Source organism: Hyaena hyaena, unplaced genomic scaffold (genome assembly GCF_003009895.1).
Source record: "Hyaena hyaena isolate Hyena2069 unplaced genomic scaffold, ASM300989v1 scaffold_38, whole genome shotgun sequence".
In the NCBI taxonomy this organism is placed as follows: domain Eukaryota; kingdom Metazoa; phylum Chordata; class Mammalia; order Carnivora; family Hyaenidae; genus Hyaena; species Hyaena hyaena.
Window position 1 is genome coordinate 4,626,180 of NW_024080670.1, and position 20,543 is coordinate 4,646,722.

The window sequence follows — 20,543 nt, forward strand, 5'->3', positions numbered from 1 at the left end:
GTCCGACAGCGAAGGGCGGCACCCGGGGAGGGGAGGTTAGTAACAAGTCCCCGGAAGATAGGAGGCCAAACCTGCAGCAGTTGGTGCCCCCTCTGCCTGCCATCGGGCGCCCTGGGTCGTGGGCCCCCTGTGGGAGCACAGATGGGACCACAGGTGATTTCTGTGTGGTTCCAGTGGGTCAAGTGCTCCCTCCTCCTCCATGCTGCTCCCAAGAGAGGTCACTGCCAGGGACCAGGGAGGGCCAGCCTGCTGCCGTGCGAACACATGTACTTCTCCGCAGACAAGAACAGCACAGGCCTCTGACAGCAAGGGCACCGAGGCAGGAAGCACTCACGGAGAGACGACAATGAACAATCCAGACACGACCCTCACTCTCACAAAGCTTCACAGACGTTAAACAAGGCATCTCCCATGTAATTTTTCACTTAGAGCTGTGACAGATGCTCCCGAGGAGACGTGTGGGCACCTAGACCACATGGCAGGAGACCGGGCCTGGGCGGGGGTCTTCTCAGAGGATATGGGCTTTAGACAGAACCAAAGGATGAGATGAAGGTGGTGAGTGGGGAGAATTCCAGACGGAGCGAACTGCAAGTTCAGAGGTCCCAAAGAGTTCAGGGAGCACAGAGGAAGCTGGGGAGCTGAAGTTTGGGGAGGTGGTGGGGGAGGCAGCATAGTAGGCCTCGTGAAAGCATCTGAGCACACTGGTCTGAATGGAGGTGAATTCTGGTTTGATGGAGGAATCCGGGACCTGCAGCTCTGAACAGCCCCCTGACACCCAGGGCCTCCCCTCCACACTCCACACATCAGCAGGCAGGTAAGCCTACCTGCCACTCCACCTCCTCCCTGGAGAATCTGTCTGTGGGCCCGTCGGGGCTGTCCTGCGAAGCGTCAGCTCCATCCTGCTCCAGAACTGGCAGCAAGTACTGAGAAGGAGGGTAGTATTCCAGCCCGGACTCTGCAAGAGACGGCACAAGCTGTCCAGAGTGGGCCACAGAGTAGTCCCCTCCCTCAGCCTCCACCCTCGTCCCCAGCATCCTGTCCCACCTGCCTGGTCTACTGCTCCCTTGCCCCGGATGGGACTGGGCCCTCCATCTTGCTCACCCTCCCTGACGGCAAGGCCTGCACCGTGGTAAGTACTCAGTAAGCGTCAGCTGAGTGAATAAATAGGCTCACCAGCTGCCTCTTTACCATCCACGTGAGAATGAGGCGATGAGAAAGTGTGAGATTAGTGGAGAAGGCTGCGTGTGAGACCCTGGGCAAGAGACTTGCCTTCTGTGGCCCTGCATACTTTTCTCCCGCATACTTTGGCAGGAGTTCTTACCTGTTACCAATTTTTGGGTGGGTTGTTTGCCTTATTCTTTTGTTTGTTTGTTTGCCTTACTCTTACTGGTTTATAGAAGCTCTTTACATATTCTAGCTAATAACCTTGGGCCTCTAATATATATTGGAACGATCTTCTTCCAGATAGTAACCTGTCTTTTTAACTTTAATGACAGGATCCTTTTGAAGTAAAGAACTTTTAGATTCTAATATGGTAAAAGTTGTCTTTTTAAAATACAAATGGAAAAAGAAATACTAAAAATGGCCAGTACGTACATGAATATTCAAATAACCAAGGACGTAACTTTGTTTATACATCAGAATGAACAAACGGAGAAGGCTGGCAAAAATGACACCGAGTGTTACTTGTGGAAAGAAGAGGGTCTTCTCACACTTCTCGTGGGAATGGAAACCGGCAGCACACAGCGCTTGCCCCTTTGTCTGCCAGTCCCACTCTGTCTGCCTGAGGGGAATACTCCCACGGTGCCATAGCCGGGGGGTGGGGGGGGGTTAAAATTTAACAGCCGAAGACTGGGAACCACCTCATGTTCACCATAAGGGGAAGGCCACACAAGTTGTGGGGCTCCACACATGAAATGCTATATATCACTTTAAAACAAGGCAGATCTGGGGCAGCTGGGTGGCTCGGCCAATTAAGCGTCTGACTTTGGCTCAGGTCATGATCTCATGGTTCATGGGTTGGAGCCCAGAGTCAGGCTCACTGCTGTCAGCGCGTAACCTGCTTGAGATTCTCTGTCTGACCCTCCCGTGCTTGCACTCTTTCTCTCTCAAAAATAAATGTTAAAAAAAAAAGTGGGGGGGCACCTGGGTGACTCAGTTGGTTAAGCATCTAACTTCAGCTCAGGTCATGATCTCACAGTTTGTGAGTTTGAGCCCCGTGTCGGGCTTTTTGCTGTCAGTGCAGAGCCCCCTTTGGGTCTTCTGTCCCCCTCTGTCTCTGCCCCTCCCATGCATGCTCTTTCTCTCTCTCTCTCTCAAAAACAAATAAACATAAAAAAACAAAAAGGCAGATCCACCCTTTATGAGATAGGAAAAGGCCCAAGACCTATTCTTGAGTGAAAAGAGGAGAATCACAACAGTATGATCCCTTTTGGGGGTTTGTAAAAAGTATTTTTAAAAAAGCAAGCCCCAAAACTTTACATAATAATGCATACCTCCTATACCGTTCAAATAAACAGATTCTTTCTTAAGCTGTTTGGTGGGTATACATATGCTCACTGCTTTGTTCTTTGTACACCTAGAAATGGCATAATTTAAAAATCTTTTGAAGGAAAATAAAGGGTTTGAGGGTGGGGAGATGGGTGAAACAGGTGAAGGGGATTAAGAGCACACTTATCAGGATGAGCACTGAGTCGAGGTATAGAATCGAGTCATCAAATTGCACACCTGAAGCTCGTATAGTGCTATGTTAATTATACTTGAAGAAAGAAAGAAGAGACTATGGCGTAGCTCAGCCACTGGCCAGGGTGCGCATGAGAATCACCTGGTGCTCAACACTAATTTGGTAGCTGTGTGGCCTGAGCAGCTGTTGTGTGATGTGTAACTTTTTTTGTTTTAACTGAAGAATCACACACACACACACACACACAGAAAAGAGCACAAAGTCTTCACGCACAGCTTCATGAGTGTTTAAAAGCAGATACACCCTTATAAACAGGACTCGGTGTTGGTTCAGAGCTCACGTGCTGATAAAAGTGCATATTCCTTTCCATGTGGCCTCTCACTGCACACGGTGTCTGCGAGGTTCGCTCTTGTAGCACGAAGCCTGCTTTTTTTGTCCTTTCTGATTGCTGTCTGATATTCATACGTGAGTCTAAAGCAGTTGATTTACCATACAAGCTTTGACAGGCATTTGAGTTGTTTCCGGCCGGGGCTGTTACGAACAGTGCATCTGACATATGTTCATACGCACTTGGCCCAGGCATGGAATGGGTGGCTCACAGGGTTTGAGGGTGCACCTTGCGTAGCTGTTCTCTGCGGCAGGTTAGGACTCACGCTCCCACCTGTGGGGCACGGAAGCTCCTGTAGCTCCATAGGTTTGCTAATTCTTTGTAGCCACGTTAACTTTAGTGTTAGGATTTAAGTAGCTCTGGGCAGTTTTAATTTGCATTTTCCTATGGACAAAAGTGATGTTGGACACTTTTTTGGGATCCTGTTGGCCACCTGGATGTTGTTTTCTTGTAAAATTCCTATTCATGTCTTTTGATAGTGCCTTTGCCTTATTCACCTTCTTATCTGCTGAAACAGGTCCTGTGTTGGACATGCGTGTATCGCAGATCTCCTTTCCAACTCTATGACTTGCGCTTTTTTACCCTAAGTGGTGTCTTTTTGATGTTACTGAAATCTAATTTATCAGTCTTCCATGGCTGATGCTGCCTGTCTCCTAGTGAGGGAAGAAATTAAGGTTCTTTACTTTCACACGGATACCCAACTGATCCGCAGTCATTAAGTGAAAAAACCTTTGCTTTTCTTTCTTGTGGCCTTGCAATGGCACTTTCGTCGCCAACAGCTGACCGCATGTATATGTCTTAGCCATGTTCTAGAAGTTCTCCAGGTGACAGGAGCCCCTGATTAAGAACATCAGCCGGGCAGGAGGTGGCTGGATATACTGCCCCCCAACCTCGGGGCACTCAGATCACTGGTGGCCCTGGGTTCTCACTGCACTGCCACTCCTCCAAGTCCAGTCCACTGTGGCCTCTGTGCATGACCTCCTATCTGGTCCCTGGCCTCCACTCTTGCTTTTTCCACTCCCTTCTCCTCTCTGCAGCTGGAGTGAACTTTATCAAAAGCAAAGTGATCAAAGCCCTCTCCTATTTGACACGTGGCCCAGATGGTCTCTCTGGCTTTACCCCGTTTCTTTCCTTTGCATGGGCGCCCAGCCACTCCGCACCCCCGAGGCATGCTTCCCACTGCCCTCCCCCCCTCCGCTGGGCCCTTCAACGGGGCTCTCCTTCTGGCAGCAGTAGCCTTCTCTCCTTCCTAAGTGTTAATCACCCTCAGGTTTCTGCTGAACCACTTTCTCAGACCTTCCCTGAGGCCCCAGCCTAACCGGTAATTACATTTCCTAGTGTGACCATCTGTTCTGCCTGTTTCTCCTGCTACATCTGGAGATCTCTGCGCAGGCAGGGATGGTGGCCTCGTTGGTCTCTGCTGTCCCCGAGCCCGGGCTGGCACAGGGCAGTTGCTGGGACCATGCTTGCTCACTGATCGAAGGAGGCAGGCCACCTTCTGGGCTTTACCTTTGCAGAGGAACCGCTGAATGGCCTGGGTCCCGGCGCTGCACACCTCCTGTGGGGGGTAGACCATGGACGAGGCGTCGAGGCTCAGGGTCTGCAGACACAAGGGGAACCTCTTTATACGTGTCGCCCGCTTCACTGATCAACACGACGGCAAAGCACCTGCTTTAGTTATGAATGCGCGTGTTTACGGTCTCCTCTGCCCACAGCAGGGGCGGCTCCCCTGTCTTGTTCCTGCTGCGCCCCCAGCACCTCAAACAGAGCCTGGCGTGCAGCCAGCATGGGATTAATGTTTTCGTATAAAAACATAAATTAAGCGGACAAAAAATAAACTGCATATATACAGGATACATAGATAATAAGATTCCGTATTTGTTAAAAAAGAAAACTCACATTCCCTTGCATTAGTGTGTATTTACAAAAACAGTTTGGAGGAATATATACCACCCTCTAAGTGGCTTCTTCTAAAGGGTAGATTCCGGGGTATTTTCTACATGACGTATGTTTAACAATGTGATCTTTTAAGTTAGAAAAAAACCTAAACCCAGCCCTGGCTCGCACGGCCTCTGAGCTCAGGAACATGCACTGCAGCGGGGAGCCTGCTCTGGAGCGGAGCACTGCCTGTCTGGTTTGGGGGGGCTGGGTCTAAAGAAAACTAACCCACATGGGTAATGCTGGTCACCGACAGCAAAGTGTGGTGGTCGCTGGGGCTGCACCACCCAGGGCGGTGGCCGTGAGCCACGCCTGGCCACTTAAGCTTAGCTTTTAACTGAGTAAAATGAAAGGGAATTTAAAGCTTGGTCCCTCAGTTGCAGTAGCTGCACGGGACACACAGTTTACGGGGGTTTCTGCTAGCTGCGCTCAGCCGCTCGGCCCTGGGGTTAGACTCCAGCTCATCCTGTTCCAGCTGTGCACCCGAGAACAGGGCAGTTGATGTCTCTGAGGCACGGCCCCCCCAGAGGTAAACAGGCACGTCACCCAGCCAGCAGGCTGTCTGATGGACAGTATGAGACAACATGGGAGAAAGACCTTGGCCTTAACCTAGAATGACCACTACTGTCGCATCCTGAGAAAGGGTTCGCCCTGGGTGCCACCGAGAAGCTCAAAAGCTTTTTGTAAAGACCGGATGTAAAATGCACCACTCCCGAGCTCCCCCTCCAATGGATTTAGAATCTGTGCTGCTGTGAGCTGGTTGCTCTGACGCAGTGGCTGCCAAGCATGTGTGACTTAGTTTATTAAAATATAAACTAGTTAAAATTCAGCACAACTAAACATACACCTCCTTGGTCCTACTAGCCACACTGCCAGTGCTCAAAGGCCACATGTGGCTAGTGGCTACCGATTTGGACTGCAGAGTCATTGAACGTTTCCATCAGAGCTGCAGAAAGTTCTATTGGACAGCACAGAGTAACCATGTCTTGACCTGTCTCTCCAGCCGGCCCAGGGAGAGGAGCTAACCCTCCCGTCCTTTCTCAGGCTGGCTGTCATGGCAGGAGGCACCAGACTCTGGCGTCAGCCACCTCCCTTTGCTATCTACATGTTCACCAGCCCGTTTCTGACACAGAGGCTAATGCTTAGCAGTCTGATCTGAGACGTAATTCACTAATGGTTCATCAGAGGATTCTGGGATGTTGTCCCGACTGTGCATCATCATGAATGGAGAAGTCCCTGTTCCAGAAGGTTGAGTTTCACAGAGGAAAAGAGCACGGGCCCTCGATTCAGACTGCCTGGTTCTCAATCCTGTCTCTGCTATCACTAGCTGTGTGGCCCTTGGGCAAGCTCCTTAAACTGTCCACGCCTCAGTGTTTTCAGCTGCAAGAGGGCACAGTAGTATCTGCCTCACAGGATTTTCATGAAGATTCAGGAAACTGATGCAGGTTAAGCACCAGGCTTAGTAAGCACCAGATAAACGTGGGCAAGGGTAAAAGCCCACCTTCCCTGCGTGAGCTGCCCTGTGTCAGGGCCTGGATCGTGTGTGCCCTGAAAACACGTATGTTGAAGTCCTAACCCCCCTTTACCTTTGATGTTGACATATTTGGATAAAAGGTCTTTAAAGAGGTAATCAAGTTCAAAGTGAAGTCACCAGGCTGGGCCCTAATCTGATATGACTGGTGTTCTTATAAAGAGAGGAAAAGAAGATGACCGTCTACAGGCCAAGGACAGAGGTCTCAGAAGCAACCACCTTTGCTGGCACCGTGATCTTGGACTTCCAGGTGCCAGAACTGTGAGAAGATAAATGTCTTGTTCAAGCCACCCAGTCATGGGACTTTGTTACGGCAGCCCTAGCAAACGAATACGGTGACCCAGGAAGAGCGTGCCCTCCCTCCCCCCATGAAACCCACTTCCTACACCTCCTGGCGAGGCCACTTTCCCCCTCACAGCGCTCTGGGCTCTTCGCGACTTGGACTGTCCAGACACAGCAGCTTCCCACCACATCAGATCTCCCCCTCCCCTTAACACACCCTGTGCTCCCCACTGCCTGTGTTCCTGGTACTGCCCCCAGCACCGGAGTGCCCCCTTTTCCTCTCTCAAGGTCTGGCTCAAAGCCTGCGCGAAATGCTCACAGCACACCCCCCGCAGGGTTCAGCCTTAGCTCTTCACCCTGGGAGCGTGCTCTCCTGCCTCTGGTGCGCGTGGCGGCAGAAGTCACCTAATTACCACTGTCTGACATCAGTCTCTCTGCCAGCCCCTAGGTACGTGCCCGGAGATCCCTGTGAGCCCAGCACCCCATGACCAGGGCCGGCATTTGGGACTTGTGGGGAGGGGGTTTGGCCTGAGAGGACCCCAGAGGAGAACGGCTCCCCACTTACTTCCAGGGTTCGAACGTGCGCCAGCAGCTGTGGCAGCCTCTGGATCTCGTTCTCACTGATGTCAAGGGTACGGAGGCTTCGAAGTTCCCCCACGGTGTCGGGAAGCTCCCGTAGCTTGTTATCTGCAGAAAGCCGGATGGCACAGCTCAACCCCCCAAAGCCCCTTCACCAGCTTCCTGCCAGGACTTGGGGGGAAGTGGGTGCCTCACTCTGACTCCAGGGCACGTGCCAGGTCCTGAGACCTAGGCTCTGTGAGGAAGAGCACCATGGTCGAGTTTCAGTGACCTGGGTTCAAGTTCTTACTCCACCATTATTAGCTGAGTCACTTTGGAAAACAGACTGTACCTCCTTGGGCCAGTTTTCCCATCTGTAAAATGGGGATAATAATGCTATAGGGCCTCAAGGAACATCAAAGGATTCAATGAAACTATGCATACAAAGCCCTCAGCACAGTGCCTACCACACAGTAAGTGATCAGCAAATACGGTATCATTATTTTTATCGTCACTTGTGTTACAAATAAGTAAACTGAGGCGTTTAGTGCAGGAAGTGCTTAAGGACCACAAGAGAACATGAGGGAGCCAGGGGCATGGGAGCAAGCATGGTGCGTGTGACTCTGGGCTCTGTCACTAACACATGGGGTGGTCCTGAGCAAGTCACTGCTCTCAGCCTCCGGTGGGGAGCACACCTCCCTGTCAGGGACTCAGGCTCACGGCACCGCTGCCTGTGGACGCTCTTCCCTGTGCGCGGGGCTCTGTCAGAAGCATCACTGAGGCTCCTACCGCTCCTCGTTATTACAGATACGAGTGGCTAAGTGCCAGGATCCTGGCTGTCAGGACTGTGGGCCCTCCTCGCTGTAAGGCTCTGGACTGAAGGGTCCAGGAACTCTCCAGATGCCCCACCTCTGGTTACCCCGGAGATAGACCACCCCAACAGGGTCAGTCCAGGTCACAGGGATGCCCCAGGACTGGCCGCCCTCATGCTCAGGGGTCCCCAGGAGGGGCTCTCCATGGATGCCAGGCCCAGACAGCCTAGAGCTGATGGAAAATAACATGGACAGGGCTTCCTGGTCCCTACCTTTCACATTGAGGGTCTGGAGCTGGATCAGGTTCCCAATGGAACGTGGGAGATACGTCAGTTGATTCCTTTCCACGTTCAATACCTAAGAAAGAGGGAAAAATGACATGAGAACCCACACATGGATAGTAGTGTCCACCCCTGCTTTAGGCCAGGCATCACCTGGGTACCACAGGCAACTTTATCTACTCTTGATAGCCCGTGAGGAAGGCATAAATGATCCCATTTGAGAGATGAGAAAACTGAGCTCACACTGGCGAAGTCACGTGTCCGAGAGAGCAAAGCCAGCCCTTGAGCCGGTACTTGTGGGGGGTTCCCATCACTTACGCAGGCCACAGAATGCCCAACAGGGGCCCCACAATCAAGCATGGAGGAAGAAGGGATCTGGGGGAGGGAAGCTGAGCTGTGTAAAGGTGCGGGATCTGCCTGGGGTCTCCAGGCTAGTGGCTGGCAGTGCCCCGGCCGGAAGGCAGGCTGGTGGGATCCCGCAGGCCACGCTCCCTCCCAGATGCGGCACTGCGGGGCGAGCCAGGCCAACAGGGTGACGCGCTAAGGACTCATTAAACACTGACGCAATGGAAAGCAGCCGTTACAGATAATGTGGCAGATGAATATTTGATGAGCCAAAGGATGGCTCTGGGTTACTGTCAGGTGTCCAGAAGTATCAAGACAATGGATGCACCAAGTCTATAAAAATATACACATTGAAATAAAATCCCCAAGGATCCTACACCCAGGTGTTCGCTGGGGCTTTCTAAGGGGCAGCAGTCACTACTTCCCTGACACGTGTTCTCTGTGTACTGTTGGGCAAGTGACCTCAGCTGTCTCTTCTGAAAAGTGCAGTGGCACACCGTAGGGCCGCTCACTCGTGTCACTTCCTGGTCTCCTCCACGTTGGAGGCAGTCGCTAGCTGGGGTGCTGCCCTCAGAGGACTGTGGCTCCCTCGAGCCAGCAAATGCTTGATTTGCAATTGTGGACTGTCGTTTTGCTCGCAGGGAAATAAGCTGGGTATGGGACCAAGGCCGATAAGGTGGATCTGCTCTGACAGGGAGGTCGGGGAGGCACCTCGGGGACACTGGGCCGGGAGATGATGAGCCATTCAGGCCAAGGGAGGAGGGGAGGTCTGCGTGCGGAGGCCCTGCCGCAGGGGGGCGAGAGGCCAGGAGGGGTTCAGGAGCTGACTGCCGGGAGCGACAGGGACAGGAGAGGAGAAAAAGGCAGGTGGGCCCATCATACAGGGTCTGAAGGGGCTCGGCGAAGAGCATGGGTTTTAATCTCCATGTGGAGGAAAGCCACTTCTCCCCCTGTGAAGTGGGGCTACTCCCGGCACCTGCCGGCGCAGCTGCGAGGAAGCAAACCAGAGACAACGCGAAGGAAATGCTTAGAGCGCAGCGGGCACGCAGGAGCTATGGCTGGCCCGGACCACAGTGGGAGGCTGAGGCAGAGGGCCGGATCCATCATTTCCTGTACATCGTGGGGGCTCACGAGGAAACCCCAAAGGCACAGGCCACAAATACGGCATGGAGGCTTCCACAGCGCAGACTACGGTGGCCAGGGCGTCACCAGGCTTCCTCGCGGGAAAGGGGCAGGGGGAGCCGGCACCTGGGGTGGCCCGGGCCTGAGCACAGGCAGAACTCTCCAGGCTTGTGCGGCTGCAACCTCCCACTCAGGCCGTCAGAGGCGGGTTCTGTGTGTCCTGCACACGTACCTGGAGGGCGGTCAGCTGCCCGATGTCATCGGGAAGAGCGGACAGCTGATTATCATGCAGATCCAGAACCTGCCGAAGGAAGACTAGCTTAAGCCCTCACAGTCATCGACTGAGGAAACCAGCAGATTTCGGGCTCCGGAGGTGAGATCACGCCAGGGGTCTCTTCTTGCCTCTGGTGTTAGAACAGATGGCCCCAACATTCCTCTCCAACTAAAGAGTCACGTATTCCGGCTCCACTCCGTTTCCAAAATATTAAACCACCTCTTTCTTTTATCAGGTACTCATTTTTAACTGTTGCGCAAAACAGTGTGCTATAAAACAGTATGCGTAAGTATTCACGTTAGAAAGGAAAACTCCCCACAGTGTAATTATATTATTTTTGTAGAAAAAGACTACCAAACATGCAATAAAATATTGATAGCAGTTCTCTGGAGTGTGGAATTACATACATAATTCCCTCCATTTCTTTGCTTAACTGCACTTGTTAATTTTTTTAACAGTGAAAATAAGCCAACAAGGCACAGATAACACACTGGAGTAGGTAGTATGTTTCACACACATATATATGAAATACAAAAATACGTACTAAATATATATTAGAAATACATATAAAAAGTTACTTGTTTTACAACAAAAATAATGAGTGTTGGACTAGAATAACAAAGAGAAGTAAAAACGACCGCAACTCCTATAAACAGGAAATACCCACGAAAAACACTTTGATGCCTGATGCTGCCATCTTTTCCTCCACTGTCATAGCTCATGCTCCTGTGCAGTAATCCTGAGGCCATAGGTCATGTCACATGTGAGTAAGTCCCTGTCCCTGTCCTGGAGAGGCTGAGAGTTAGGAGAGGGTCAGCCTAAATCACAGGCTTTCACACACTGACACATGATGCCTGGTGTCCCTCCGGGGCCTTCTCCTTTGGGCTCCTCAGTTTCCAAGCTCTCTGGGAGTTCATGGTTTACCTTCCTACCTGTCTGGCAGGCCCCCTGAAGGCAGGGCCTGCGGCTGGTTATCTTTGTAACCCCACCCCATGCACAGCGTGTAGAAGGTGCCCAGTAAGTGGTGCTGATCCAACCCCAGCCTGACTGTTACGTTAGGCCTGCCTGGCATGAACTTTACCAAAGGCAGCTTGGAAGCCACCTGGAGCACCAGACAGAGCTCCTGACATGTGGGACAAGGGCTCCCATACCTTGATGGTTGCGAGACTCAGGAGGCTGCAGGATTTAGGGAGCAGGGAAGTGAGGTGATTAGTGTGGACAATCAACACCTGTGGGAAGAGATTTGTGGCGCGTTAGCCTGAGGATGAGCGGTGAGCAGGGGCAGGCAGCTCAGCTGGGGATGCACCTCAGAACCCGCCTGCCCCTGCTCTTCCAGACACCGCAATGGGGGTGTGGTTTGGAATCACAGAAGCTGCAAATGCAGAATCAGAGGACCCGAAAACCTGCCATTTCCAGGGTGAAAGGGATCTTAGAGGCCTCATTCTACCTTCCATCCTGAGGAGCGGCCCTGTGCAGCTGTCCTGATCTGAACCATCCTTGGCTTCAGCATCCTCATGTGGGAAGCAGAGAATAAAGGACCCGCCTCCAAGGGCTGGCGTATGATTAAGAAACTAACAGACCAAAAGCACTAATCCCAGGACTGGCCTGGGGTTCAGGGCTCAGTTCGTGTCATCTGTTGTTCTTTTTATTTGGCACCGACCCTTGCACAGAAATGTCCAGTGTCAAGGAGCTCTGCTGTGTTGGTATGGAGCACTCTTTTTACCTCCTTTCATTTCGAATACTCTTAGCTGTCTACATGCAGAGCTGTGATGCCTTTCTGAAAAATCATTCATTCCATTCTTAATCTCTCCTGGGTGACCAGAATGAAATGAGTGTAGTTTTCATTATGATTAACAACGAGGCCACCCAGTGTTTACTGTGGCGGGCATCTTGCCCAGTGCACTTGCCTCTCTATCTGCCCACCTCCCTACCTGCCACTCACTTCTCACAATACCACTGTGAGAGTAGAGCTGGGAGTGTCTTCATCTCATAGATGAAGAAATAGATGTAAGAGTTGGCGGAAGTTGCCCAACTCACAAGAGGGGCAAAGCCAGGATGTGACCCAGGACCATCTGACCCCAAAGCCTGCTCTTCTAACTGGGAAAACACCTGTGTCAGGCTGAAAGGGTGAGAATCTGGGAGAATGGAGATGCCTGTGCCAAGAAGGCAGTTCCTAAAAGTCCCACGTGATTTCAAACCCGCGAACACGCATGAACAAGTCTTTGAAAATGAGGATCTGGCTCACCTTCTTCTGTAGAACTTTGCATGTTGCAAAAACCCCAAAAGGAATCTAAAATAAGAGAAAGAAGAGTCAGTGCCTCCCCTCCGGCCCGTGTTTGTTTTCTGAGTGGCACACATGTGAGGGGGGGATGGGGCAGGAGGTGATCAAGTGCAAAATCCTCACGTAGAGGGCAGCACTAAGCCAGGAGGGCCGTGAGGGTAGGCTGGTGAGGAATGCCGCTGATGACACGGTCAGCTCCCCCTGCAATCAGGTGGCAGAAGACAGCCTTGCCCACCCCAGCCCCTACACCACCCCCATCATGAGCTCTATTGGAGCAAAAGAAAGATCTCTGGTGCTGGGCAGAGGCTGCAGAACCCCAGAATCTCCCAGTTCCCTGGAAATCTGGGTGTACATTTTCTTTTTTTAATTAAAAACTTTTTTTTTTTTTTTTTTTTTGAGAGAGAGAGAGCACACACAAGTAGGGGAGGAGGGCAGAGGGAGAGGGACAGGGAGAGAGAATCTTAAGCAGCTTCCAGAGGCGCCTGGGTGGCTTAGTCCGTTAAGCATCCGACTTTTGCTTAGGTCATGATCTCGCGGTTCGTAGGTTCGGGCCCTGCGTCGGGCTCTGTGCTGACTGCCAGCTCAAAGCCTGGAGCCTGTTTCAGTCTGTGACTCCCTCTCTCTCTGACCCTCCCCTGCTCACGCTGTCTCTCTCTCTCTCCTAGAAATAAATAAAACATTAAAAAAAAAAAAAGCAGCTTCCAGACCCAGCACTGAGCCCGACACAGGGCTCAGTCCCACGACCCCAGGATCATGACTTGAGCCAAAATTAGGAGTCAGAAGTTCAACTGACTGAGCCACCCAGGCACCCATGTGGGTACAATTTTTAGACCCCTTGATCCTAGGAAGACTATGTTGAGGCCAACGATCATCTCAATTCTTTTGAATAAAAACAGAATCTAAGGAAATTTCTTTGACTAATGCTACTGGCCTTTTCAAACCCCAGTCTACATCTGTCTCTCTCAGGGACATGTGATCCAAGAAAAAAGGACAGATCAAATTCACAGCCAGAACAGTACTCCAGTTTACCTCTGAGAGCTCACATTTAGAGATGTCAAGAATGTCATCTGCTCCAGCTTCTTTCGCCTGAGGGTGGAAAGAATAATAGTAATAATTAAAAAAAAAAGTGTTCAAACAAAGCACCCCTGCAGGGTGGACAAACCAGGCAAAGAAACACAGGCTTAAGGACCTATGAGACAATGGACGCCATTTGGCTCACCCAGTCCATTTTGCAGGTGCACCAATGATCCCTGCTTTAATGGGGCTTGAGGTCCAGCGGGGAGGAGCAAATGATTATGGAATGACAACAGTGATCGAGGGACTCCTGAGCATCTGACAGGTGGCCTCGTGGGTCTGCTTTGAGTCAGAGATTTCCTCTGGGGTTTGGGGAGAGGCAGGCGGGCAGGAGGGAGGGAGCACACGGCTTGTTTGGGGGCCAACGTGGAACCCGGTTTCGTGAGGGCAGAGGTGGCAATGGACTCAGAGGAAGCTGGTTCCCTCACCAGACACATCTGATACTCCAGTCGTTTCCGAGCCTCTTCACTGGGTTTCCGCTTCCGGAAGAAGAGAGGCATTCTTCCTTTTCCCCCCGGAGTAATCTTCACGACTCTAGGGCACAGAGGAGAAATTAGGGCCTGGGGAATTTTTCACACAGCCAGGACAGGCAGCACAGGGATAAAGAACACGTAGCTGATCTGCTGGACTGTATGATTCTTGAGGGTAGGGCTGTGTCCATCCTGACTATCAATCTTGTGCCAGGGGCCCAGCACAATAGGTCTAAGATTCCTCTTTGAGAACTCCTAGCAGACGGGACTGATGAATCACTTCTAGTTTCTGACACACTATAAGAGCAGCATCAGCAAACCGTGATGCCATGCCATGGCATGACCTTGGGGAGTTCAACTCCATCATAGACAAAGAGATCTGTTAGTAAAATAAAAATCCAAAAGCAATCCTCAGACACCTTACCATCCTCACAGCTATTACTCCATGTGATTCTCCCCACAGCCCGGGCTAAGGTAATGAAACTGGCAGGTGAGCTCAGTGATCTGGTTATACAGCTTGGATTGTAGAGAAACCAGTCTGGAATTCTTCTCTTTCAAGTCCTGATACTGTGGGGTTTGCCCGACTCCTTCATGCTCATGTTACCTTAGCACACACTAAGTCCTGAACTCAGAAGCTAGATGCTTACTGCTTGCCCTATATCTGCAAATATCGGTGCTTGATAAGAGACATCAACGAGCCAGGAAGCAATCATTGAGAGAGGCTTATGGTTAACAGCGCAGACTTTGGGATGAAATCTAATTGGGTTTGGGTCTGCCATCCACCCACCATGTCACCTTTGTTCATCTCTCTTCTCTCTGAGCCTCAGTTTTTTCATCTGTAAAGTGTAATAATGTTACTAATACCTGGTTCTGTGAAGATCCAGTGATTTCATATATGTAAAGTCGATAGCACATTACCACTGCTCAATAAATGTCAGCCACATAGCACTATACATCTCACAATATTTATTCAGGGACTGCTACAGCTTAATGAACTAGGGAGAAGTTGCAGTTGAAGAAGATACACATCCAGACCTCAAGGGGAGGGGCACAGGTCTCCGCCCACAGGGGCGTGGCAGTCTGGGGAGCAGGCCAACCTGCAGAGCTGGCTCAGGCCCCTCTTGTCACCCACTTGGCAGCAGGGATGGGGAGAGTCTAAACACAGCCCTCCCCCACCCCTCCCTGATGACAAGCTAATCCTCTCTCAACCCCTCCCCAAAGTTCAGTCCTCCCCCAACCTCCTCCACAGTGGTCATCCCCTTCTCCATCCCTCCCATAAGATTTGCTCTTCCTGCTCCTCGATGCCCACCTCTCTCCCATTCCTTCCCCCGACGTCCAGCCCAGTGGGAAGAACCACACCCATCCTCCCCAGGCTGGAGTGGGGAGAGCCCCACCTGGCTTTGTGGATGCACAAGTCCCAGATGCTCGATCCCTTGGGTGGACCTGAAGGCGGAGAGATCACTCCTAAGGCTTGGTCATGTACGCCGGGTCTCAGACCACCGGGCACGGGCCCGGGAGGAGCCGGAGTCTAGTATCTTCCAAACGCAGGAGCTGGGGACCGAAACTCAGAATCTCAGAAAGTCATACAGACCAGGATGACGAAGTCAGACTCTGAGAACCGTAGAATCATGAAATTAAGAGTTGGGAGAGATTTAGACTCGAATACAATTGTTTTGACAATCAAAATGCACACATCACGAAAGAGCTAAAAGGGGGCCCGGGGTCCCCATGGCCCTAGGGTCTCGGAATGGGTGTGCGGACACCTTAGGAGAGGGGCGGGGCTTTGCGACTGGACGACAGGAACCACAGGGTGAACCTCACCATTAGGGAGAATGGCGGACAGCGGGGCCCGAGAGCAGCCCTCTCGTGTCTGCCTCTTCGAGGCGAACCTCCCCGAACCCTTAGCCATAACTCACCGAGGAGTGGGGTTCTCCAGCCGTCAGCCTCAGGCACCTGCCCATAAGCAACATGGCGGCAAGGGCGTCGCTGGGAGGCTGGGCGGAGCTAATGGTTCTCGCGAGTGTCGTGCTTTCCTGCCTATATCCGGCGCAGTCAGTGAGTCTTCCGGCCTTTTGGCTTCGGCTCGGAGGAGGTGACGGTGCAACAGTCTTCGGTCGTCCCGAATCCGGGTTCATCCGACACCAGCCGCCTCCACCATGCCGCCTAAGTTCGACCCCAACGAGATCAAAGTCGGTGCGTGCTTTAGATGTGGCTCGGGCTGCGAAATGGAGCATCCCTCCTCCCCGCAGCCCGTCGGCCCCGCGGCCCCAGCCGCCCTTGCCGTTTTCACGTCGGGCTTTAAAGCTGCTGCCGCTAGAGGCCTTTCCAGTGCTGCGTTCAGGGCGCTGTGAGGTCCTGGTCGAGTCTGTCACTCTTTCTGGGCCTCAACTTCCCCACGTATAAACGGGGAGGGAGGACCGGACGACCCGTGGTGGCTTTGCAGCCCGCACGCCCTAGGGTAAGGTTTGTGTCCGGGCGCTTCCCCCTCCACTGCATCGGCCGGCCCATTGCGGGCCCCGGTAGCCGGAGCTGAACCGAAGGCCCCAGTCCCACGTGGCTTCCGGAGGGGTCCACGCCAGGGAGGAGGCGGCTCGTCCGCTGGGGGTTGGGTGGCCTTCCTCGCTCCCTGCTGAATCTCTGGCGCTGTCCCGAAGAGACCGAAGCGGCGTGGCCAGCCCGGGAAAGATAGGGGGAGAAGGCTGTGACCCGGGGGCTCCCTCTGCAGCGCCGCTGGTCTTGTCTTTCTGTAGTATACCTGAGGTGCACCGGCGGCGAAGTCGGTGCCACGTCTGCCCTGGCCCCGAAGATCGGCCCGCTGGGTCTGGTAAGTCATCCTCGCGGAGGCCTGTTTCTTAGCTTGTCGGGTGGAAGGCAGTTCAGCTCGGGCTTGTGCAAACAGCGGATCTGAGGTGCCTTTGACGTTGAGTTGGCCGCCCCACCTATGCCTCTGAGCCGCTGGCCTGGAAGTGCTCCCGTAGCCTGGCGATCGAGGAGCTTGGAACAGGCTATTCTGAAGCTGTAACTTACACTGTTTCTTAATTGCTCTTAGCGTACCTGAGGGATGGGCCAGAGGTCTGTGTGAGGGCTTAGAGTAGGTTGGTGACACTGGGCTGCCTCCTTAGCCCGTGTTTGCTGGTCAGGGAAATGGGTAGAGCACTGATGGGTTAAATATCGGTTGGGAGGGTGAAATGGGCCGTGGGGTAAGATCCTGGTGAACTTCATATAGTAGCTTGCATAACCTGTTCATACGGTGAGCAGCTTTCCCGATGACTGCCCTGTTTACCCACTTGTCTATTTTTATTCTTTTTCCGAGCATACATTTCCCTGAGAATCATTAGGCATTTATTCCTTGGATCTTGGTCTCCTGACCTGAGCGTGTTTCTTGCGTGGTCTGTCTTAACCAGCATCTTCCTACTTTTCCTTGACTTTCAGTTTAACTGGCACCCACCGGGTATCTTTCCTGTTGAGGCTGGTGGTCATTAGGAAATCTTACGTAGCAAGTGTCCAGACCCCGTCCCTGCACACTGACTTGCATTGGTCTGACAGAAACCTGGGGTCTTTAAAACTGTCCAGGTGATTTGACTGTAACCAGTATTAAAAATCCTTACATCATACCAAGTGGGTCTTTACAGGCAGGTAGGTAAGTAAGGGACTTGGTGTTGGGTTTGCAGCTTACAGCCCCAAGCAGACTTCCCTCTAGCTGCAGTTCTCCAGTGTATACAACTGACAGCCATTCCTTGATTTGCTAGGTGCAGTTACATGCTTCAGGCCCCGGCCCCCCCACCTACCCCCCAATGTGCTGTGCTGGGTTGAATAAAGGCTTGGGTGTTGCCAAGGGAGAAGGATAGGGCAGGGTTTCAGGCTGTACTTCCAACTTAAGACCACAGTGTGATTGTATCCCTTTCTTTCTATAGTCTCCGAAAAAGGTTGGTGATGACATCGCCAAGGCAACCGGTGATTGGAAGGGTCTGAGGATTACAGTGAAACTGACCATTCAGAACAGACAGGCCCAGGTACTTGCTTTGAGGGGGAGGGCAGAGGTAGCAACCCTCTGGAATCCCTGGGTGGAAGATTTTTGCTGACATGGCCATCTGCCCCAGTGGTGAGCTGAGGGCAATTTTAAATGTGGGGAAGGCTCTTTTGAGAGCATGGATCAAAGCGCAGATACGGGCTCAAATGTTAACTGTTGTCGCTTGTGTGACATTGGGCAAATACTTAGTGTCTCCTAGGGGTAGGACATGTTTTAGATTGTGAAAAGTAGTTGGCCAGTGTACAGCAAGCCCAGCCTGGCCCATGTTTTTTTGAGAGCCAAGTTGCATGGCAGTATCGGCCTTTTTTATTGGAGGGTGGAGTAGGGCTTAATTCACATGGAGAAACCTTTCTGCAGATTGAAGTGGTACCATCTGCCTCCGCCCTGATTATCAAAGCCCTGAAGGAACCGCCGAGAGACAGAAAGAAGCAGAAAAACAGTGAGTGGTCTTTTCCCTGGTTATTTGTGTGTGGTGGCGTCTACCCAATGTGATGCTTAGCTGTGTGTTTTTGCTTTAACAAACAAAACCTAGGGATGGCATGGATTTGCTCAGAAGCTGTTAGACAGCCAGGCGCTACCAAGAAGTGCCATGTGGCTCTCCCCAATCCCTAGCCTGGGACTGGCCCTACCTACCCAAAGTGTATGCAGGGGGAAATAGTAGGGGAAAGTACTTGACAGTGAGAGGTCCAGGAATCAGACCATTTCTGAGTTGGAAGATGCTCTGAACAGCTTAACTAACCCCAGTAACTTCAACTTGTCTTTTTTCATGTAAAAAGATCATCTCCTCCACGTTAAGATTAGCAGACTTGATTTTACCCCAGCCACCCGCCACTGCACCCTATCAGTTCTCTGTTGGCTGGTGCAATCCAGTGGTGAGCTGATAGTAAACCCCAGCTTAGGAAACAGGGTTGTTCTTCATGTGGATGACTCTGTGCCGAAAGCATGGGAACAGCCTGAAATTAAAGATGAAGGGAGTACCTGTGGTGTGCTCTGGCCTTGGGTTGCGACAAAGCTTTTGCTGTTTCTCTCTGTAGTTAAGCACAGTGGAAATATCACTTTTGATGAGATTGTCAACATTGCCCGACAGATGCGGCACCGATCATTAGCCAGAGAGCTCTCTGGTAAGTGAACAACAGGGAGCCATCTTGTTATATGGGGTGTATTCACTGAGTGGTAGCATTTCCCAACTTAAAGGGACATTACTCTGTAAGACCTGCAGTTGGGGTGCAGGGTCTTGTGGGTTTGAAGAATGACTTGGTATCAGTGAATATTTGTGCCGACTGTTTAATCTGGGTGTCAGAATCCATGGAACGTTTGCATGCAGAGCTTGTGTACAGCTTATGTAAGTGGAGTTCTGAATTTTAGAGGAGCAGGGATGTTACTCCATAAAATAGAGGGCTAATTTCTCCTTACTGATGTGAAAAAGTATTTCCCTTTGGGTGACTGAGGATTGCTGAAGCCCCTCTAATGCCACTTTTCTTAATTATAGGGACCATTAAAGAGATTCTGGGGACCGCCCAGTCTGTAGGCTGCAATGTTGATGGCCGCCACCCTCATGACATCATAGATGACATCAATAGTGGTGCAGTAGAATGCCCGGCTGTAAGTGACTTCTGTTTTACTTGCCTAAGTCAGGGTGAGAGCTGGAGGAAAGCTGAAGTAGTATTTGTGGAGATGGGCTGGAAAGGTTCTAGAAATGGTCAATAATGGGTTTGGGCTATTGAGAATTTTTTGTTCCACTAACTGATAGGTTTTCTTTTTTCTTTCCCACAGAGTTAAGAACTACAAAGGAAAATATTTTAATAAAGGATCATTTGACAACCAGTGGACCTTTTGATACAGCCTCTTCTTGGGGGACCTCGTTCTTTTGTGGTCAAATGGTGGTTAGTAGGGTCACGGTGGCAGAACCTCTGGAGAAAGTAGCAATTTAGGTAACAGGCTCCTTGTGGGTCAGATTGTTGCCCTGTATGGGACTGGTTCAGAGAAGGCCTCTAGAAAAGAAGTCTCTGTGCTGTTTGTGGCTACATGTATTCATAGAACTCATAGAATTCATTGGAGCAAAATTCTTGACCAGAAAGAAAACTTCTACCTCAGTATGAAATGGTTGGGAAACTCTATCCCAGACCAGTTTAATTCTTGAATATGTTAGGGGACCACAGCCCTCACTACAAGGCTTCACTGTCCATTCTAGCCAGGGCTCAGAAGCACTGATGGGAAACCAAGGAACCTGATCTTTTAAGTCCTTAAGGGTCATTTTCTAATGGCAAGTTTTTTGCCTTTCCTGAGTCTCTGTCCTCTTTCCTTAGTTTGGCTCCTTTTGACTTGAGCTCACGACTCTTAGTGTATGGTGAGTGAAGGAATGGATGATATAGTTGGGTACTGGGGCAGGCTACAGCTGAGCAGCTTGGAGGGGCTTCTGGGCACTAACCTAAAGGGGGTTATGAATAATTTTTAATGTTTGCTTATTTTTGAGA

General features: G+C 51.4%; 2 protein-coding genes and 1 non-coding gene across 6 annotated transcripts in view; 2 read left to right on the forward strand and 1 right to left on the reverse strand.

Annotated features, from left to right (window-relative positions):
* Nucleotides 1-16,101, reverse strand: part of LRSAM1 (leucine rich repeat and sterile alpha motif containing 1) — a 37,958-nt gene extending 21,857 nt beyond the window's left edge. Inside the window, exons 1-11 of one of the 4 annotated variants that reach the window (XM_039229579.1) lie at nt 15,956-16,101; nt 15,434-15,590; nt 13,998-14,103; nt 13,525-13,581; nt 12,460-12,504; nt 11,366-11,443; nt 10,173-10,241; nt 8,465-8,549; nt 7,388-7,509; nt 4,581-4,671; nt 825-955 (exon numbers count right to left, since the gene is read on the reverse strand). In XM_039229579.1, coding sequence (XP_039085510.1) covers nt 825-955; nt 4,581-4,671; nt 7,388-7,509; nt 8,465-8,549; nt 10,173-10,241; nt 11,366-11,443; nt 12,460-12,504; nt 13,525-13,581; nt 13,998-14,069 — 750 coding nt within the window. In that variant the 5' untranslated portion in view covers nt 14,070-14,103; nt 15,434-15,590; nt 15,956-16,101. Of the gene's footprint in view, nt 1-824; nt 956-4,580; nt 4,672-7,387; nt 7,510-8,464; nt 8,550-10,172; nt 10,242-11,365; nt 11,444-12,459; nt 12,505-13,524; nt 13,582-13,714; nt 13,738-13,997; nt 14,104-15,433; nt 15,651-15,955 lie in introns of those variants that run through there. The other 3 variants (XM_039229580.1, XM_039229581.1, XM_039229582.1) reach the window with 3 other exon arrangements.
* A 7-nt stretch (nt 16,102-16,108) lies between these two features.
* RPL12 (ribosomal protein L12) lies at nt 16,109-19,898 on the forward strand. Its single transcript, XM_039229583.1, has 7 exons — nt 16,109-16,232; nt 16,790-16,863; nt 17,954-18,052; nt 18,427-18,508; nt 19,104-19,190; nt 19,559-19,671; nt 19,843-19,898. Exons 1-7 carry the CDS (start codon nt 16,196-16,198, stop codon nt 19,846-19,848), a joined length of 498 nt encoding a protein of 165 aa, XP_039085514.1. The 5' UTR covers nt 16,109-16,195; the 3' UTR covers nt 19,849-19,898.
* On the forward strand, nt 18,894-19,023 carry LOC120230218. Its single transcript, XR_005527946.1, has one exon. It is a non-coding gene; the product is annotated as a small nucleolar RNA SNORA65 (small nucleolar RNA).
* Nucleotides 19,899-20,543: the final 645 nt, after the last annotated feature.